A 23,100-nucleotide genomic window follows, 5' to 3' on the forward strand; every position below is an offset into this window, starting at 1 on the left:
GTGCAGTAGTACGTTCTAGGTATATAAAAAGAAGGTTTATAGCACTTCCTTGGAATATTCTAAAAAGTACGTTCTTAGTATAAACTGAAAAGAAGTGCGGTAGTACGTTCTAAGTATATAAGTAGAAGGTTTATAGCACGTCCTTGGAATGTTCTAAAAAGTATATTCTTAGTATATACTGAAAAGAAGTGCGGTAGTACATTCTAAGTATATACATAGAACGTTTAAGTACTGTAATGTAGTATATACTCAGTATATATGTGCTCTGCACATTCGCAATGGTAATTACGCATATTCTCAGTATATACTTTTTCTAAAAACTATGTTCTATGAATCTACTAAGAACATGAAATTGTTATGTGGGAACTTCTTACGTGCGTACAAAGTACACACACATTCTTTTTTTATTATTATTTTGCCTCCATTGTGGTGCTTTTCTTAGATCGTAATAAAAATTAATGAAATAGGTAGGTACCTAAAATATTTTAAACTAAATTTCAATAAGACATGCAGTGCATGTTAACAACGATTTTAGTTGTTAAAGGTGTTCAAAATGTATCTACTCGTTCCATAGTAATAGTATACTATTAAAATCCCTTTATCAATTTTTCTCTTTTCTCCATTATTAGTTTGTATTGTATAGTATATAAATTATTGTAATCACTGAATACATAGATAGTGAAAAAATAACCCTATCAATTAAATTAATGAATGATTTACGCGATTATACAAGTAACTATTATCCAAAAATATTCAAAAACTACCCGAAATAGTCATCTCTATTCTGTTGATGACAACATCGCTGTCAACTAATGTTTACATCTAGTGCACAGCTTATGCGAATAAACTGTAGAATAAACACGTTTTCTTTTGAGTTCTGAAAGCACTCATCTAACTTTTATAACTTTACTGTAATGTCGACAACTCAAATAAACTTGTGTTCATTAATGTTTTGTTTTTATATTACACCCAACTTTTATAGCGATGCTGTAAAAGGAAATAAAAGAAATGATCTAAATTCGACGTTTTGGCGAAATTTTACTTTTATGTCTAATGAAAAGAATTTGAAAGGTAAGTAAGAACAAAGCAGTAAATCTAAAATCCAACCCTCCAAACCACCGAATTTGTATCGATGGTAAAACCACACACTTCGCTAAAATGTTATTAGGACATAAAATAAATTTTATAGCCTTAGAATCGGAAATATCAGAGATGTCAATATAGAATGATAGAATATCACGTATAACATATTTTTGGTATACTTTTATCAAATAAAAATCAGATTATACAAAGTAGAGCGAAATAAATAGTTTAAAATGCTCTAAAATTCCCTTTCTTTGTTCCAGTGCTTGTTCCATGCATAAATTTATTATGTATAAGATTACAATGATATGGCAAAGAAAGGGAATTTTGATCATTTAAATCTGATTTTTAATATACTTATGAAATCTATCTGGAATAAGCACTCAAGCTGAGGAAAAGAAAATGTAATTGCATGGGAATCCCTCTCAATGAAGAGACAACACTATACGCTTTATGTTTCACTGATGTCCAAATTTTGATTCCTCAGGATCATGACAACTTGAGATACATGATGCGGAAGTTAATCGAAGAATATGGGGTCTCGAAGTAATCATTAAGAAAACTGAAGCCATGTGTATTGGAGGGACACAGCAATCCTGTCCAGTCTGTGATGAGTACAAGTACCTGGGCATGAAGGCAACTCGAGATGGAACACTCGATGCTGCTATAAAAGATAGAAACCTACAGGGTAGAAAAGCCATATCCATGATGAAAGGAATTCTGTGGAATCAAACAATATCTAAAGCGAACAAACACCTCATATACAAATCCATACTTTAAAGCGTAATCACATATGGCAGTGAAGTTTGGCCACTGAAACAAAATAAGAGAAAATGTTACTAGAAACAGAAATGGACTTCTGGAGAAGAGCAGAAAGCAAATCAAGAAGAGATCGGATACCAAATGACAGAATACCAGAAATGATGGGAGTCACACATACAATAATTATTGATGACATAAAAACAAAACAACCAATATGGTACGGCCATGTACAGAGAATGCCATAAACATGATGACAGGATCTGTAAACAGATTTTGACGTGGACACCGCAAGGGAGAAGGAAAAGAGGAAGTCCGAGAACAATCTGGGGGGAGGAAATTGAAAAAGAACTAGAGGAAAGAGAAATCCCTCCAGGTCTATGGTTAAACAGAGGGGAGTGGCGGTTAGGAGTCATATTTGTTTAAAATAAAAAGCTGTTTTAATTAATATAGTGTTTTACATGTATGGATAGCTGATCCGTAGCAAAACCCTCTTTTCGGAGGACCATAACCCCTTCCTCGTTTGTCCTAAACCTGCGTTCCATTGGAGTTGGTTGCAAAGTTGGTTGCACCCGATCTCCAGCAAAGTTGCTCAGATGTTCGGGGTTTCCCCTGTGATCAAGACCAATTTGGGGAGATGGGGATAGAAATTGAGTAGCAGACTACTAAGACCCTTTGAACTTTTGGGTGGATATACCATAAAAAATGAAAGAACGTTATATTAAATTAAATTTATTCGTTATCAGCTAAGGGTGTTGGTACAATTTGAATTTTAACGAAGTTCTGGAATGAGTCTTGCAAATCCCTCTGGACGTTTTCCGTGATCAATCTTAGTCTTCCATCAGATGCGCCTGCTAATAGTTTTGCAATCCTTGAAGTGGGGCACTTTATTAAAACAACTGCATTTATTTTACCTAAAAACAAAAATATCAGTAATACATAGTTGATTATTCTCACAGAAGAAAATTGGCTTAAATTGTTCTAAAGAATCAAGTTGGACAAATTTTGTCATTTGGAAGTTATAAAAATTACACTGATCCGCAAAAGTAACCGGACACTCAAGTTTATTTTAAGTAGAATAAAAAATAACAGAAAGATTTCATTGCCAATAAAGTATTTTATTCTATGTTCAATAACAAACCATAAAATAGAAAACAAATTCCAAAATATTGACTAATGTAACAAAAAATAAAACTTTATAAAAAATTTTAACCAGGATTTTTCAAATTAAAATCATAAATATTTCTAAACTATGGATAATAAAATCAATTATTTCCTCCTCGAGCTCGAATTACAGCTCTCATCCTTTCTAGCATTATGAATCAAGGAAGCAATCTCGTTTTGCAGTATTTATTCCCACTCCTTTATTCGCGCCTGTTCTAACGCTTCCACAGTTTTAAACTTGCCATAATTTTGTAAAATCGCTCTTCCCAAGTTGCTCCATAAATGTAATATCGGGTTAAGTTCCAGAATGCTAGGAGGCCAGTAACAGAATACCAACATCTGGAAAGTATTACATTGTTATCGTAGCTAGGTGTGGCCGAGCATTATCCTCCATTGGGAGAAATTTTCACCATTTTCACCAACTTTCAGTAACACATGTTCTTCCAGACATTCCTTAACCTTTGACTACACGCGCTGGCGTATTTTGTACGCCAGATATAAGAATTCTACTGCAAATATATTTAAAAATTTAATTTTTGACCTAGTTTATCTCTCTAACCTATCACTGGAATGTGCTTTACAATTTGGTTTTAGTTTCGTTATAATCGGCGTTCTGGGAAGATCGTAATTTACAGTTTATTATTTGTTGTTTCGGGTGGTGGACAATATACGCCACGATTATATTAATATAAGTAGTAATATAAGTACATATTTCAATTGTTTTTCAGTCATTATGGCACAAAATATATTTTTCTTTATAAACAATACTTTTTCTCCCGTAAAAAATCACATTTCAAAACATTTTTTATTAGTAATTTTATTTATCATGGAATCCAGTTATTCCATGATTCCAGTTATAAATCCCAATTGGCTTACTGAGAAGGAACTCCAAGTATTCACTGATGCCGAATAAGGTTTATAACAAACAACTAAGTGTATTTAAAAAAATAAATAAACAAATCCGCTGTATATAAGGGTATTTTCTTGTGGCGTATAAAGTACGCCACGCGTGTAGTTATGTTCTAATTTGATGCGCGGGTAGTTAAAGGTTAATATACGTAAAAGCATTAGGGCCACCTGCCCTCCAAATAAATGCCGCTCCATACCATTATACCTCCACCACCAAACTGTAGTCTAGGCACTGGCGAAGCGTCCATGTAACCACTGTTACCATTGGTAACAGTTAAAAATCTTGCAAATAAATATGTATTTTATGACGATGAATAATTCCATTTATTATTTTATTTTATTTTTACCAATAGAAATATATTATTATATTATGTGTTAATAGTACCTAATTCAGTAAATAGCCAGACACACGAAAATATTGGCGAGTTTATGTAACTCAGTTGCACTTTATTATATTCTGTTACCAGTCTCATTTGTGGTGACAATGAATCGCTGTCGCTCGGGCGGCTCGGGACCGGCTAGTACTGAAAATTTTGAAGGAGCGATGGGCGTAAGCGCGCTGTGTATATCAGTAGGGCTGTTACCAGATTTAAATTTGCTAACAGTACCTATAAATAAAAAGTGTGCGTGCAGTTCACCATGGATGAGTGTCGCTGCGTAATCGATCAACTGCTTGAAAAGTAATTCTGATTGAAAAATAAAATGAGATTATTGAAAATGAAAGACCTATTTTAAACAATTTAAAAAAGGAATTTAAAAAATTAGCTCGATATTTTAAATTTAGTTGGTACAGTGAAAATCCTTGGTTATGTGGTTGCAAGAAAAATAGACTGTATTGTTGGCCATGTCTTCTGGTTTTTACAGAAAAATGGATGGACCAGGTTCACGATTTAAATAGTTTTAGAGTTTTAAAAAAGAGACATGAAATTTCTCCGTTACCTACATGTAAGATGTATACCCAATTTGATTCAGTTTGGCAAAACAAGAATCAAAAGTTCTCTTAACCAAGCATTTAAAGCAAATATTGCTAAACATATAATGAGTTTGTTAAAAAAATAGATTGGTACTCGTATATCCTTAGCTCACTTATAATAGATATGTACCGTATGTTTTTTGGCCGAACAAGAATTAGCGTTTCGTGGTCATTTTGAGGGCGACGGCTCTGACATTCGAGGCAATTACAGGGAATTGTTAACATTAATTGCCAAAAAAGATCAAAAATTTTGCCAACATCTAGAAACATCAACTGTTTTTTCGAGAGTTTCAAGTGATATACAAAATGATATTATTGAAGCTATATGTATATACATTTAGCCATATCTTCATTTTTTTTTAAATAAGATTTTTTGCATCTGGTTTTGGTAACACTTTAGAAAAAGTCACGCGTCGCCACTGAGTCTAGGATATAAGCAACATTGGGTATAGAGTTCTCGACGCCTTCTTCACACTCTTTGGCGACCTTCTTCTTAAAGTGCTGTCTCCTAATCGGAGGTTGGATACCATCATCACTATCTTTACCCTATCTACCGCTGCTCTGAAGAGTTCTATTGAACTGCATTTAAACCAGTCCCTTAAATTCTTCAACCATGACACTCTCCTTCTTCCTATACTCCTTCCTCCTCTTATCTTTTCCTGTATGATCAGTCTTATTAGTTCATATCGTTGTCCCCTCATTACGTGTCCTAGATATTATAACTTTCTTATTTTTGTCGTGTTTATAATTTCGTATTGTTTATCCATTTCTCGCAATACTTCCGTGTTAGTTTTTTTCTGTGTCCATGCTATTCTAAGCATCCTCCTGTAACACCACATTTCAAAGAACTGTAGCTTATTTACGTGTTCTTGCTTCAATGTCCAGCTTTCAAGTCCATATTGCAGTATTGAAAACACGTAGCATCTCAAAGCTTTTACTCTAAGTTCTAAGCTAAGGTCTTTGTTGCAGAGAATTGTGTTCATTCTTACAAATGCATTTCTTGCTATTTCTATCCAGGCCCTTATTTCCGTTGTTTGATCATTATTGTCTGAAATCCAGGTTCCTAGGTATTTGTATTTATCTACTCTTTCTAACGGTACATTCCCCAACTGCATATTTGTATATTTGTTTTCTTTGTTATTATCATGTTTGGTCTTGTTTATATTCATTTTTATTCCATATTTTTCACAGAACCTGTTTGTTTTGTTTAGCAGTAATTGAAGTTGTTCAGCAGAGCTTGCCATAACCACTGTATCAGCTGCATATCTTATGTTGTTAATAGATCTTCCGTTAATTATTATTCCTTCACTTTGAGATAGTAGTGTTTCTTCAAAAATGGATTCACTATATACATTAAATAGTAATGGAGACATAATACATCCCTGCCTAACTCCTCTCCTGATTTCAGTTTCTGAACTGGGTTCGTTATCTACTACAATTTGTGTTCTTTGATTCCAGTAGAGGTTTGCTATTATTCGTAAGTCCATTTTGTCTATGTTTTTGTCTTTAGAATTTGGACTAATTTTTCATGTCTTACTTTGTCAAATGTTTTTTGAAAATCAACGTAACAAACATGCACATTTACATTCATATCCATGCATCTTTGAGCTAACACATTAAAAGCAAAAAATAACGCCTCTCTGGTTGCTAGTCCGTTTCTGAATCCAAACTGACTATCATCTATTCCTTCTTCCAGTTTTTATTTATACGACCATGTATTATTTTCAAAAATAATTTGAGAATGTGATATAATTTTTTGACCATCAGGTAAATATGGTACGTTCTAATACTTTGGCAACCATCAGGTAAATATCTCGTAAAACGAGTTTCGTCTGTAAACAGAACGTTTCTCCAATCTTCCAGATCCCAATCTGCATGTAACGACCGAATTCAGACAATTTTCGTTGTCTGCTTTTAGGTTTCCTTCGAAGTTTCTTTCAATCTCATAATAATTTCTTGCTTCTCTGTTAGTACTGCCGTGCTTAGCGAAAACGCCGTATCTGCAAAAATCTGAAAAAATTAGATTTATACATTTTTCTAACCCAAATGTGCATATCTATCTTATTTGCTTACTAAAAATGACTTAAGTTAAACCAAAATACATTAAACACAAACACAACGCATTTTATGCCGTATCTGCAAAAATGTTCATGGATACTTAGAATAAATGCGTCATCTGAAAAATACTTAGAAAAAACGGCGTATTTAAAGGTCGCTTGCCGCGTTTATCCTAAGCAGGCACTAGATGCGGCGTTCTGCCTAAGCATTTGACTATTTGACAGATTTTTACAGCATGTGTAAAATTTTTAATAAGGTTAGTTTGTTGCCATTTTTCAACGAGAACGGTTGTTTGATATAATTTTTTAAATATGTCAAATAGAACAAAATTAAATAGTCAATATTGCAGAAGACTATTTTTTCTCTATCAACAGAAAATCTAAACACACATGTTTGAGTTGTTGGTGATCAAGAAATAATGTGTGGTTCTAAAAACAATGCGGTACTACTGAGACAAATACTTCCACTAAATGTGGAGTTTCCTGAGGTATAGCGGAGTTTACTATGTGTATGTATATTGTTGTTGATCGTTGATGCGACATTGTATTATTACGTTACATCAGGCATTTTAAACACCGCAAATTTTAGAAAGTTTGTTCGAAATACGAATTTTGGTACGGAGTATTTTGGGTCGCCGTAGGTCGTAGAATTTCCAAATAAAAAATGTGGTATAAAAGTACATAGTTAAATCAATGTCTAATAATTAATAATGAAAAATAAACTTGATCGTAAATGTTAATCGTTTCTGGAATGTTTTTAATTTTAAAATGCACGAAACGCCCCTTAGCGGCAAACTTATTAATTCCAAAATTATTTCCAGCACTTTTTTTGTCCATTTTCATGACACACTTTTATAAAACATGTTTTTATTCTCCTTTTTCATCGTTATATTGTATTTATTATACAGTAGACTCCCTCTATAACGAGAACTGAAATGGCAGACTAATTACCTCGTTATACGCGGATCTCGTTATATCAGACAACAATAATATTGCGCATACATATATAGTTGTCTAAAATACTAACTTTCTATAGTGATGCCATTCGGAGCAATATAAGATGCTAAATATTGTTTCCTCGACAATAAGGCTTCGCCATCATAAATTATAATTTTTTTTATAATATTCAATATCGGCCAATAGATAAACAGAACAGGAAGAAGTTTATTATAGGTAGGCGGTGGATTTTTATTAAAGCACTAACCTCGATAACCGCACAGATGTTGGGAATTTATGTATACAGGTACCTAGTTGGGGTATTTAGTTATAGCCATTACAGCGCTAAAAATAGATAAAGAATAATAAAGATACCTACATATTTTACGATTTCATTTTTCCTCGTTATACTTATCCAAATATGTCTCGTTATAGAGGTGTTCAGTTCAATAGGAATTTCATGGGACATCTAGTGTACCTCGTTATAAGCGAAACCTCGTAATAACCGTGTTCGTTATAGAGAGAGTCCACTGTATTATAAAATAAGAAAATGCTTAGCGCAAACGTAGTACTGCATTCCTCCTAAGGAGGAAGAAGTTAATTTATGTAGTATACTTAGGGCCAGTTTCACAAGGTAAAGTTAACTTGTGGTTAAGAGATAACCTCAAAATTACTCCAAAATATGTGTTTCAGTTTCATAATTGTTACCCTTCTGGGTATACCCATAAGGGTAACCAACTCCAACCTCTTGTTAAAAATTCTGTGAGTTAACCATACTTCGCCGTTGACCTGAAACTAAAATTGACCTGAAACTAAAACGCATATTTTGACGTTTCTTCTGGTTATCTCTTAACCACAAGTTAACTTTACTTTGTGAAACCGGCCGTTAGAAAGAACGCAGTAACATGAGTTTTTCGAGTAAATAAGATATATTTTGCCAATCTTATGTAAAAATATAAATTCTATGATATTTATTATGTATAATAATAAGTAGAAAACAAAAAAAAATCTTAATATGTAGTTTTCAATGGCTAGACATTTAAACAAAAACCGATTTTACTCAAATGTGATCTCTCTGCAGATACGGGGTTTTTCCTAAGGACGGCAGAGTAGTTCTACGTCCTTGCCTTTGCATATCGTCGATTTTGGTCTAAATGACTGTGTGATTTGTTTTATTCTTTTATAAAATTGCCTGCTTTCTCGTCTGTTGTTATGCTCTAGGATTTCTTGTACTTGTTTTTTCAAAGCTTTTATTTTTTTTTCTTCATATTCCAGTCGCTTGTATTCTCTTTTCGTTATAAATCTCCCTGCTACTTCTTGCGTTTCTTTGAAGTTGGTTGAGCCTAGCTGGCCTTTTTTCCTCTACTGCAGTTCTGTATTCACCATCATACCATTCCGCATTTCTTTGTCTTTTGGCTCTTCCGACAGTTTCCTCTGCAGACCTCCATTATTATTGTTTTTAATTGTCTCCATTCCTACTCTGCAGTATCTTCCTGTATAATTCCGTTGAGTTTTATTTGGAGAGCATTTTGATATTCTTGCCTCTTTGTTGGACTTTTGAATCCTTCAACACCATTTTTTAATAATTGTACTGTTTGTCTCTTTTGCCACTGTCGCGATTTTCTGCCATAATTTTGCCCCACAAGATAGTAATCTGAGTCAGAATTCGCCCCGTGATACGTTCTGACATTAGTTATGCCTGTTGCCCATCTTTGAGCTGAGGATATGGTGAATTTGGTTGGCGTCGTTGGTTCCAGGTATTTTCCATGTTCCTTTGTGGATATCTTAGTATGATATATATGCCAAAAATTCATAATTTAAAAATAAAAATCGAACTGTTTCGAGATTTTTTTTAGTCGCCGGCTTAGGAAATAAGTTTATTCCTTTCATTTGCATCATACTGTATTGTTGTATAATTTTTTTGTGGGAAAAATGTTGTAAATAAATTTATATCAAAGATTACGAAATTATAGATTTTCATCGCCCTGTATATGACCAAAAATTGTAATAGGATAATTTCGTGAGTAATCAGTGTTTTCGCGGAATAGTGAAATCGTTAAGAAGGTGGTATTTCTTAATGGGTTTTTGAACGGACTAAAACAATGGTGTGGTCAGAGTAGACAATACAGTTTTATTTCGCTTTGCAATGGACAATAAGACATTTTATAAAAAAATTCGAAGAAGGTTAAGCGGTAAATAAATTTATTAATTTTAGAATGTAAGGCTTTTTGTTTAGCAACATGAGTAATTTGATGTCTCCCAGAATTTAACAAATTGGAAAGTTATGTACAAATTAAATCGTTTCTTAAGAAATGATAATATGGGTGTATTGGGTAGGAAGGATGTTTGGTGATTGGTGGAAAATGATGGATGGAAGGGATGAGAGGGTTGAGTCTGATTTTGAGGAGAGAAAAAATATGACTGTGAAATTAATATCTGAAGACAGCAGTCCAGTTTTTGAAAAGTGTGAGAAGTCAGTGTAAAGTGGTTAAGTTGGCCTTTGCTAGCAGAATCAAGTTGAAACGAAATCGTTTATCGTGTTGAAAAGTTAATTTTCCTGAGACCGAGGAAGATTCCTGTTTCTGTCTAGAATTTGCACAAGATATCGAGCAGAAAGAAAACTGAGTCGAGAATTCGAGCGAGTCCTGTTTGTTTTTTTGTGAAGCAGTTTTGACGAGAGGGACTTTTCGCAACATCCTAAGAGTACATGTGGGAGAATCGAGGACGACGCAATCATGGAAATGAAGTAAAGAAAAAACAAAAAAGGTTAGTCAAATAATTTGTGAAACGGAGAGAGGTTGTTTATATCCACACCATATTTGCTTAATTTTTGTATTGAACAGTTCTATAACATAATTAGTCATTCCAAATTTTAAAGAAGAAATAAGTAATCAATTCAAAAGGAGAAAAGTAACATTTCTTAAATTGTGTAAGAATGAATAACGAATTATTTAAATAATTGAAATAACGAATAACGCTTAATTTATTAGATGAGAAATAGTTGCAACAAATCTAAATTTTTAGCATATTATAAAATCTTATGTTTATGGTATATTGGATAAATAAATAATATTTTTTTAACATTTATATGACACTGAGTGTGTTTAATTTTCCTGTTTTATCCTGGATGGAGTAAGCAACGAGAAATACTATAAGCCACAAACCAAAGGTAAAGCATCAAAAACAAAAAAGCCCTGAGAATAAAGTTTATTAGAAAATCTAATTTAAATTTGGTTTTGTTTTTACATAAACAGTAATTAAAATAATTGAGTAATTAATTAAATTAAGAATTTGCTCATCAATCTCATAAAAGAGAGAAATACAGAGCATAACAGTATATATACGTATACGTATATATAAAGGTATGGCAGTAATAAAGAGTAAAAATAAATTCTACATCAAATGATATTTAAGCCGAAACAAGTGGCTTTCCACATTTAGAATTTGGATCGGTTTGAGAAAAGAGGATTAAGAAAACAAGAAAGGGTACCTACAAAATACACTTCAAAAGTGTATCAAAAGGTACGCGTGGAAATACAAAGTTTGAGCGATACGCACAGAGCCGAAATTATGTCATATATTTACTTTGTTTTCAATTCGGATTAAGGTTGGCTTGAAACTTTGGCTTATGAGTTTACTTTGCAAATAATAATTTCGGAACTATGCTAGCGTGGGGTGTGATATATATTATGTGAGAAACTTTGAAATCAACAATGTATTTGCGAAATCGACTTTAGACAAAATTATGCAATACGAAACTTGTTGCACATAATGTTGAGAGGCTAACATACATATACAGCGTGTCTACTTGAGTTGGAAACATATGGGAAACTTTTTTATTATTAATTTTACGAAAAAAAGTTATTCTTTATAAAAAGTTCTGCATGCCCCAAAACCTAAGATTCAATTATCAGATATCAAATTTTCTCAATATTATACGAGGTATGTCAAAAAATATGAATTTCGGCTAAGGGTAAAGTACCTTTATTTCTCTCAATATCGAAAATTCTTATGATAAAAAGTTGTTTGGAATTAAAAACTAAGATGAAATATGCAATTACATGCTTCTTATTGAAAAAAAAATATTTTTCTCAAATTTATGGATACCCAACATCGTTTTTAATTATTACAAATATCATAACTCGTTTATTATTCATTTTACGAAAAAAAGTTATTCTTCATAAAAAACTTTGCATGGTCTAAAATCTAAGACACAACCATGATATATCAACTTTTATTAATTTTATACGAGGTGTGTCAAAAAATATGAAATTCGCTCAATATTATAGCACCTTTATATTTCACAGTATTTCAATTAGAAGGATGTAATTGCATATTGACACATAGTTTTTAATTCTAAACAACTTTTTTAATAACCGTTTTCAATATTGTGAAAAATAAAGGTACTTTACTCTTGAGTGAAATTCATATTTTTTGACATAACTCGTATAAAATTAATAAAATGTCATATCTGTTGGTTGAATCTTCGGTCTTAGGACATACAGAGATTTTTATAAAGAATACCTTTTTTTCGTAAAAGTAATAATAAAAGAGTTATCGTATGTGTAATGAATAAAAACGAAGTTAGTATCAATAAATTTGAGAAAAATTTGGAAAATATTTTTTTCCAATTAGAAGCATGTAATTACATATTTGAGCTTGGTTTTTATTTCCAAACAACTTTTCATAATAAGAATTTTCGATATTGAGAGAAATAAAGGTACTTTACCCTTAGCCGAAATTCATATTTTTTGACATACCTCGTATAATATTGAGAAAATTTGATATCTGATAATTGAATCTTAGGTTTTGGGGCATGCAGAACTTTTTATAAGGAATAACTTTTTTTCGTAAAATTAATAATAAAAAAGTTTCCCATATGTTTCCAACTCAAGTAGACACGCTGTATATTGTTCTGAAGCTATATCTTTGTGGAATTTTATTATGTTTAATTTACTATATTAATTGGAAAATACGATACAATTTAAGTTGGCAATTAATTTTATTGAAGTTTCGACTTCCACTTTGGAAGTCGTTATCGAAATACAAAACACACACAGCGGCAAAATTAACAGAACACCTTAAAAATGGTACATATAGATGTCTAGAATTTACTAAACCTGTTGTCCGATTTGAGTGATTTTTTAATATGTTATAGCCTTATTATTTCTGGGCCTCGGAGGTAAAGTACACTATGTCGACATGGTGTTGTTTTGCTTTTCTTTTTTTTTTTTTCTTTAACTCACTCAGCTCTCCAAGAGCTTTCTATAGGTATACTACACTTTGCACTAATGACCACGAAAACGAAATTACCAAAAAAATAGAACAGTATGTTCAAATAATTTAACAGGTAAAAAGCACCATGTAAACTTGGGTGTTTGTACCTCACAGTTACTAACTGCAAGCTGATGGCAAACAGCACTATGTTGACATAGTGCATTGAGCTAAGCACCTAGCGGCAGACGGGTCATAGATGACTGTTATTAACATAAATTAATCTGATTGTTTTCATCTATTCTTTTTTTTATAGTCACATATTCTTGTTGTTTTTATAGAAATCGTGGTTATTAATACATTGTAATAAACAATCAACGAATATTGTGTACCTTCTCTTAAAAACTGGTGTTTCTATTTCGAGTGATATTAGACAAATAGTTTCAAAAATTATGGATCACTTAAAATTATGCTAAACATAAACAAATTATAAAAGAAACAAAAATAAAAGTATTATTAAATGTTAATATTTTGTTGAGCCACAATATGACAACAACAAATTGACAACATTTAATTGTCGTTATTTCTGTTTTCTTTTAAGAGTCAATAAATACATATTGGTTCATTAATAATAATGTTCTATTTGTGATAAAATATAGACAATTTAATGGACTACCAAACAACATACCTTGTGTTTGGTAAATACAAAAAACCTATTTAGTATTACATACAATGGTAATTACGCCTCATAATAACATTTTTATAAAAACTTTAATAATTTGGCCAGAGACTGTATACTACGGAAAAAACGAATCTGTTCAGACTGTTATCAGATGTTAAATAACTGATGTTAACGTTTGAAAGAATTCTTAAACTCAATTTTATTGTTTTTATAATATAGCTTGATAATTTTACAACACCATATTTTTCGGCAAACTTTTGTGAATTTAAGCCATACTTTTCACTTTCTCAGCTATTATATTTTTATTTTGGTTCTTAGCGACAAAGGTTTCCTATTTTACGACATATTATTATAGAGCTTTAAGAACTTTGTGATCGCCAACACCGACCCTAATTATTATGCAGGTTATTTTTCATCTTATTTTAGATAAATACGATAACTAATAAAATAGTATTGGGTATTTCGCAATATTGGGTATTATCAACAAGTACCTACCTATACAAAAATATTTTGGCCGATATTAACTGGTAAATTTCTATGAAATGGGTTTTAAAAATAATGAGATTATTTGGCCGTTAATAATGGGTTTGGGGAATTTAGAAAATGGCCGTTAGTACAGGTTGCCGATTTTGAGAGGTGGTCGTTAACACAGGTTTTACTGTAATAATATTTAACTAAAATAAAAATTTGTTTCGTGAGAAGTAGCTAATTTTTTTTGGGTTAAAAACTTTCAAATTTATTAAATTTTTTATAAGTATAGATCAAACCTATCAGCGGTAAACTGCAATATGTCACTGTAAATTACCATTAATTACAGTAATTAAGGCAGATTTTAACGTTTTATTAGTTAGATTGTACAAACTAGTTATATCTTATGATTAAAATATGATCACATTGTCTTTCAGACCCAAAGATACCTAATTATGGGATATACAAGATTTTTAAAACATTCAGAGGTAAACTGCACTATGTCACTGTAAAATTACAGTAATGAGGGCAAATTTTAACGTTTTATTAGTTGTATTGTACAAACTAGTTATATGCTATGATTAAAATATGATCACATTGCCTTTCAGACCGAAAGATACCTACAGTATTTCTCATGATCATCTTTCAGTGCGTCGCAGTTTTTCGATTTCTTTCTAACGCATTAAATTGTATGCGACAGAAAAAAAGGCACGTCGGTGATTACATTTCGTCGGTGCCATTTTTATAACATTTCTTCTAGTTATTCTAGTTGTCAATAGATGGCGCTATAATAAAAAAATAATTTTTTCTTAATTAGATTACAAATATCATCTGTATAATTTATAAAACTATACAAATCAAAGAAAATACCATTTTATAAATGCAAGAAACACATTTGATTTGTTTTTATTCCAAATTGAAAATAAAATGTGACAACTGTCAGATTTAACTAAAATGTCATGTTAGAATAAATGTCATAAATGTGTATTATCACGGACTTACCCTTTTTCCTATCATTTGTTACGCACTGAAAAATGATCATGAAAAGGACAATAATTATGGGATATAAAAGATTTTTAAAATATTCAAACTGCTCTACTGCAAAATTGCTTAAAATGACATAGGTAGTTTACCTCTGAGGTCCAGATTTAAGACAATCGATGGAGTGATTTTGTTGCTAGACAGGTAATGGTCATTTTATACCCGGTGTAACAATCATACTGTGTTTTTTCCTTAAAGTTCGGAACACGCTGTGGAATATTCTAGTCTAGGATGATATGAAATTTTGAAATTAAAACTCAATTGTAGCCTTAGGCTTTCTTAACAATTTGTTTTTTAATTCATTCGCTTCTGTTCCATAGTAAAAGATATATGAACTTTTATATTACAAGTGAGGTATGCTATTTGCTCTTGATCAATATCATTCCAAATATCGAGAGCTACTGTTTCTACCTCTTGTAAGGTTCTAGGAGCTGGCAAACGCTGTCGTAGTCTTCTGTCAATTACGTCACACAAATGTTCGATCGGGTTAAGATCTGGAGTATGCGATGGCCAATTCAAAGCCCGAAGATTTGCCTGTTGTAAATATTCGATTACAGTTTGTGAACGTGAGGTCTTGCAATATCGTACATTAGAAAAAAATTGTTACCAATATAAGGAGCCGATAGCATGTTAGCTAAGTCCTTCGCTATGTAAGATCACTGATTGAACACACTCATCGCGGGTCAAATTCCTTGTAGCGCGTTCCATTTTATTCTAATCCAATTATATATTTACAGCATCCTAGGCCGTTCATCGCAATTAAAACGCCATTCATGGATATATTGATCCTTTTTCCAAGACTTCTTTGATCTTCTTTTTATCCTTCTTCTTTTTGGGGCCCATTCCCAGATTTTAATCGATAATCTCTATCATTCATTCTTCTCATGTGTACGTACCAAGAAAGTTGTTTTCTCTCTATCATATCTGTTCATTTTGTCTCTATCTTCATCATTTCCTTTATTCTATATGTTTTTACATGATCGTGTAATGTTAATCTACAGCATCTTCGCCAAAAAATTTTCTCTGCTGCGTTTATTATATTCTGCATTTTATTGTCCACACTTCTAAGCTATATCTAACTGTACTTTCAATCAGTGTTGTTTATAGTTGATGTTTTGTATTTTCTCGTATGTCTTTACTTCATAGTACTGAGTTTATCTAACTTGTGATGGCTCTTCCTCTACCTAATTTTTGTTGTATATCTGTTTCGTCGTTTCCATCTTCCGTCAGTGTAACTCTCAGGTATTTACTTTATTTCCAGACCACACTTTTCATACTCCAGGTACCAGTTTTCGTACCATATAAGCAGCATCCTCTGCATCCTCCGCTTGAACCACCTGACCGTCAGTAAATAACAAAGTAGTTAGATTACCCTACTCTATTCGTACTCCCATTTTTTAACATTTTTTGAACCATTTCTTCAAAGCCGTGTTTATATAAATTTTAAATATAACATATTTTTTTCTCTTCTTATGTATTACTTCATGTAAAATTTGTAGGAGACCAAGGTACTTCAAGTGAAATTTTCGAAAACATAGCAACACTCGATGAATGGATACAGTGAACCCAGTAATTAATGTTCAGAATGAATCAATTAGTCCTCTCGAAAGCTATTCACTATTTATAAATGACACGGTTATTGATCTCCTGGTTACAGAAACCAATCGATATGCATCACAACAAATAAATAAGAACCCAATCAAACCTAAATCTAGACAAGGATCTTGGATACCTGTAAATCAACAGTAAATGAAAAAATTTTTAAAAATAAAAATGTATACCATTTTTATTCATTCAGTTGCGGTGCGAAACCAAAACTGTCTTAATTTTTACTCAGATCAGAGAGTGCAGCCAGCACTCTTATCGACGATTTCACCTCTTGTTAGAGGTTCATCAGAGACTGCATAGGCTGCATTTCTCTGGCCCAGGTAAAAATCTTCGACATATCCATCTCCCACCGCAACTGACGAGATGGTAGTAGGTGCCTAGCGGCATCTGCTAAATAAAAGACTAAGTTTTTCAACCTAATAAAAATATTTGTAAATTAAATATTTTTAAAAGATTTTTAATTGAAAAACTTTATTGGCCCATTTCCTGGTGACAACCTCCAAGGCTTCTACAATATGCAAGCCAAATGGATGCTGCAGTGAAGACTAAAGGGAAGGAATTCTACACTATGCAATTCACAACCCCCGTCTGCAGCGTGGTAAAGTTCCAACGGAAAATGGACCTAGTTACTCTATAGGAGTAATACTAATATAAAAATAAAAATGTATACCATTTTTATTCATTCAGTTGCGGTGCGAAACCAAAACTGTCTTAATTTTTACTCAGATCAGAGAGTGCAGCCAGCTCTCTTATCTACGATTTCACTTCTTGTTAGAGGTTCATCAGAGACTGCATAGGCTGCATTTCTCTGGCCCAGGTAAAAATCTTCGACATATCCATCTCCCACCGCAACTGACGAGATCCTACTACCATCTCGTCAGTTGCGGTGGGAGATGGATATGTCGAAGATTTTTACCTGGGCCAGAGAAATGCAGCCTATGCAGTCTCTGATGAACCTCTAACAAGAGGTGAAATCGTCGATAAGAGTGCTGGCTGCACTCTCTGATCTGAGTAAAAATTAAGACAGTTTTGGTTTCGCACCGCAACTGAATGAATAAAAATGGTATACATTTTTATTTTTATATTAGTATTACTCCTATAGAGTAACTAGGTCCATTTTCCGTTGGAACTTTACCACGCTGCAGACGGGGGTTGTGAATTGCATAGTGTAGAATTCCTTCCCTTTAGTCTTCACTGCAGCATCCATTTGGCTTGCATATTGTAGAAGCCTTGGAGGTTGTCACCAGGAAATGGGCCAATAAAGTTTTTCAATTAAAAATCTTTTAAAAATATTTAATTTACAAATATTTTTATTAGGTTGAAAAACTTAGTCTTTTTTTTTTTTTTTTGAAAAAATTTTTAGCCATAATCATTTGTACAGGTTTGACAAATGTCCCTACTTTACAACAATACTGGTCTAAAAATCCTCTTTACCATAATACATAGTTTTATAAGTAGCATCATGACAAGGGACAGATTTTTATTGATCTTAAAATATCTACACTTCAACGATAACGATGGTTTGCAAAATATCAAAGATAAACTACACCGAATTACACCTTATTTAGACATTTTAAATAATATGTTTCAAGAAATATTGACACCTGGGAGAAACGTGGTAGGTCTGGATCCCGCGTATGAAAAAAAAAGTTGATTAATAGCAAGCTGAAAATTTGTTAATAGCTTAAGGGTGTCTAGTCAGATAAACTTTGATATATGGGAACACTGGAACAGGGGCAGTTTTAATTGTGGAACAGGTTAAAAATTTGGTCCGACAGAACAGACTTAAACTCTCCGAACAGAGATTAAACTCTCATGCCAAAATCAAACTGCTATTTATCACCAAATGGGCGTTTTAATGAGTGGAACATGTAGAATATGTCAAATGACAGGAATTATGACAGGTGATAAATAGCAGTCTGATTTTTGCATGAGAGTTTAATCTCTGTTCGGAGAATTTAAGTCTAGTCTGTCGGACAAAATAAATGTGCCGTTCGTGGTCTGACCGTTCCAAATGTTTAACCTGTTCCACAATTAAAACTGCCCTTGTTCCAGTGTCCCCATATATCAAAGTTTATCCGACTAGACACCCTTAAGCTATTAAAAAATTTTCAGCTTGCTATTAATCAACTTTTTTTTCATACGCGGGATCCAGACCTATGGTTATCAATGAAAGTATGGTTCCTTGGAGAGGACGCTTTGGGATGCGTCAACATATTAAAAATAAGCGTCGCAAGTATGGTGTGAAACTATATAAAGTGTGTACAACACATGGTTACAGTTATAGAATTAAAGTATATTGTGGCAAAGAAGATCCACTTCTCCCAATCAATATTTAAAACTGTTGATGTTGCCATGGTAACTTTAAAACACGCGCGTTTTTGAAAGTTGAATTCAAACACGCTTAGGCGTACTTTACATAAGCAAAATAGGGTATCAATAAAAAAAGAATATTATTTCTAAAATAAATTCAAATTTAAATTAAACTTATGAATTCAGTTTAATTTGAAACAATTATTCAAGCGTCATAAACAGGAGAATATCAGAATACTTCGGCCATATAGTTAGAGGAACTAAATACCATCTACTTCGCCCTATAATATAAGAAAAAGTGGAGGGAACGAGATGGATTGGTCGAAAGAAACTTTAATCGCTGCGCAATATTAGACAATGGTGTGGTTTCTTCTTCTTCTTATGCAATCCACTAATGGATGTTCGCGATCACGTTTGACCATTTTTCTCTATCCCTTGCAGTATGTATTAGGTCTCCTATGTTTCTTAGTCCTGTTCATTGTTTGACATTACGAAGCCATGACATTTTCTTTTTGCCCACTCCCCTTCTTCCTTCGATCTTTTCTTCAATTAAGGTTTGCAGAAACTGGTATCTTTCGTTTCTAATTAGGTGCCCCAGGTATGCCGTTCTTCTGTTTAATTGGGCACAGCTGTTGTCGTTTTGTACCAATTCTTCTCAGGATTTCTTCATTTGTTATTCGTGCGGTCCAGGGAACTTTAAGGATTCGTCGATAAATCCACATCTCAAATGCCTCTAGCTTTTTCATTGTGTTTATTTTTAAAGTCCATCTTTCCATGCCATATAGGAGCACCGACCATAATATATAGCATTTCGTGAATCTTAGTCTTTGGTTCAGGTTAAAGTCAGAGTTCGTAAAGACGTTTCTGAATTTCATGAATGCACTTCTGGCCCTTTCTATCCGACATTTAATTTCCATATCCGACATCAAGTCCTCACATAGCCAGGTTCCCAGGCACTTAAATTTTCTTACGCGCTCTACATCTTGGTTGATATATGCTAGTCTTGCATTTTGATGTTGACGTAACTTCGTCTTTTTTGTATGTTGATGCTAAGTCTCATGCTCTCGCTATGTTCTCCAATTTTATTAAGAAGGTTTTGAAGGTCTTCTATATTGTCTGCTATTAAGACCGAATCATCCGCATATCGTATATTATTGACCCAGGTACCATTTACTTTGATGCCGCTTTCGCATTCCTCAAGAGTTTCCTGGAAGATACTTTCTGAATATAGATTGAACAGTAGTGGGGAGAGAATGCGTCCTTGTCTTACACCTGAGAATTCTTTGAGCTTGCGATGTTTCATTATCCACCTTGACGACAGCTGTTTGATTCCAGTAAAGAGCTTCTATGCAGCGAATGTCTTTTTGATCTATGTCGAGTTGTTTTAGTATATGTATCTACGAGTTTATGATGTTGTACTCGATCGCAGGCTTTTTCATAATCTATAAAGCACATCACTACATCTTTCCTTTGATCGTAGCAGTTCTGAGCTAGCACTTGGGGTGCAACTAGTGCTTCCCTGGTACCCAGGCATTTTCAAAATCCAAACTGTGAGCAACCAATAACCTTATCGCATTTTGTGGAGATTCTGTAGTGAAGAACTTTGAGGAATCTTTTTAAAGAATGGCTCATCAGGTGTGGTTTCACAGTAGAAGAATTATTTCGCGCAGGAGCCGATAGAGAAAGATTTCGGGAAGTTGTAAACATGATGACGGCCAAGGTCTGAATACGGCCACAGCACCTAAAGAGGAAGAAGACGCGAAAGGGTTAAACTAATGGTGCCACAATAATAACAATTTGATTTTCATTCTGTAACTTCAAAAGTCTATATTATAGTATAACCTTTTATATCAAACTAAAACTCTTTATATCAAACTAAAAATAGCAAAACTATTCTAATTAGAGAACTGTGTTAATGCTTCCAAAAGCTAAAACTTCAACTGTAATAGAACATTATCTGTAGGGAATAGCGCATCAAGCTAGAGTACTATAAATACACACTTCGACGTGGATATTTCCATCGGAATAGTAAAAGCATTTACATTAGACTAGTTTTCGGCTGACGATAAATTTGGACTCATTCCAACGGCTTTTTAAAAGATTCAATTGTCGACGTGAAACCGAAATAGCTCAGGAAGTCACTGGATTTATTTAACAAGCTCTATTCTCTAAGGATATTCAGAAAGACAATTGGGACAGTGAGTTTTATTGAGTGATTTATGTCTCATGTAAATTTTAAGCGTTTATCTTTAAATAGGCTATAAAAGTAAATATTTATGGAATATATTTCCAGGACATTAAAAATATATTAAATAATGCAGAGAAAACTATCAGTCGTTAAAAAGTGTAGACCTGCTGCCTGCTGTTGACATTTTACTTAACTATACAGGAAAGCATAAACGTAATAAAAAATTAAGATACATCCTAGCACAAAAATTCGTATATTTTTTAATAACAACAACAAAAAAAGAAACTCCTGGACAAAATTAACGCACCACTTTAATTAGTCTAAATATTTACAATATGAACACAACATAAAACTAAGTTACATTGAAATAATAATAAACACCTACAAATAAGTCCAACATGACTTTATCATGACCTTAATTATTTGCCTTATTGTTTCTTTAAAAATTTGTTTTTGCCGGAAATGCGTAAATAAGCTAGCATAACTCCAAATTGCAAAAAGAAAAAAATCAGTAAAGTAACACAATAAAATGCATCTGAGTCAACACTAATACCGTGTAGGCCCTCCTCTTCTTCTTATGACTGCATTTATGCGTCGAGGCATGCTTGATATCAAATGTTCAACAAAAGCTTGCGGAATATTCTCCCAATCTTCAATAACGGCCTCAATGAGTTGCTTGTGATTGGCAATAGAGAGTCTACGACTTCGAATCTTTTTTTTTAGATAGTCCCATAGATGCTCTATAGGATTCATATCCGGACTGTTAGGTGGCCACTCTAATAATGGAATATCAACATCATTTAGATAGCCAATAGCCTGTCGAGCCACATGAGGACGAGCGTTGTCTTGCATGAATAAAAAATTAGGTCCAAGAAACGGAGCAAAAGGCATTACATGTTCGACAATAATGTTGTCTTAGTAATAATGGGCATTCATAGACCTCGTACGTATGGGGACCAACTCCGTACGAGCTTCAAAACAAAATCCCCCCCCCCCAAACATTTTACAGCCACCACCAAAAGGTACTTTAGGAGAGATATTGCAGCTGGCAAACCTTTCTCCTCGCCTTCGCCAGAGACGCTCACGACCAGCTGGAGCTTTTAGGCTTACTCTAGTCTCATCGGAGAAAAGAACTCGTTTCCAATCATCGATGGTCCAATTTTGATGCAATCTTGCAAAATTCAATCTCTGAACCCTGTGTTCTCTGGTAAGTAAGGGTTTTTTGGCCGGTTTCCTGTTGCTCAATTCTGCTTCACGTAAACGTCTTCTAACTGTTCGAGACGATATCGCGACATTTCGAACATCTGCTAATTCATTTTTTAGCAAATTGCTGGTAACTCTCCTATCTCTGAGAGCACGTTGTCTCAAAAAACGATCATCAATTTGATTAGTGCAACGTTTTCGCCCTTACCCTGGTCTTCGATGGTACGACCCTGTTTCATTATATCGCCTCACCTTGCGACTGATGCTGAAATAATGTCTTCCTAAAAAACCTGCAACGTATCGCATTGAATATCCTTCATCTAGGAGAGTCGATGCTCGCACTGCCTCCTCCATTAACAAATTTCTTTGGCGGTTCATTTTTTTTATTTGGTTTGTATGCAAATGAACTTCCAAACATGCATGTGATGAAAAATATCACAATAAAAAGCTTGTTTCTCACAAGCACTTTGCTTTAATCGGCACTTTTTATGAAAAGTTTAAC

General features: G+C 33.3%; 1 protein-coding gene across 2 annotated transcripts in view; it reads right to left on the reverse strand.

Annotated features, from left to right (window-relative positions):
* Window positions 1–2,558: 2,558 nt before the first annotated feature.
* Window positions 2,559–23,100, reverse strand: part of LOC114338957 (GTPase Era, mitochondrial) — a 46,335-nt gene continuing 25,793 nt past the window's right edge. For both annotated transcript variants that reach the window (XM_028289582.2, XM_028289581.2), the window contains exon 6: window positions 2,559–2,756. In XM_028289582.2, the coding sequence (XP_028145383.1) occupies window positions 2,575–2,756 (182 nt within the window). In that variant the 3' untranslated portion in view covers window positions 2,559–2,574. The remainder of the gene's footprint in view (window positions 2,757–23,100) is intronic.

The sequence above is a fragment of the Diabrotica virgifera genome, chromosome 3, assembly GCF_917563875.1.
Source record: "Diabrotica virgifera virgifera chromosome 3, PGI_DIABVI_V3a".
Taxonomy (NCBI): Eukaryota; Metazoa; Arthropoda; class Insecta; order Coleoptera; family Chrysomelidae; genus Diabrotica; species Diabrotica virgifera.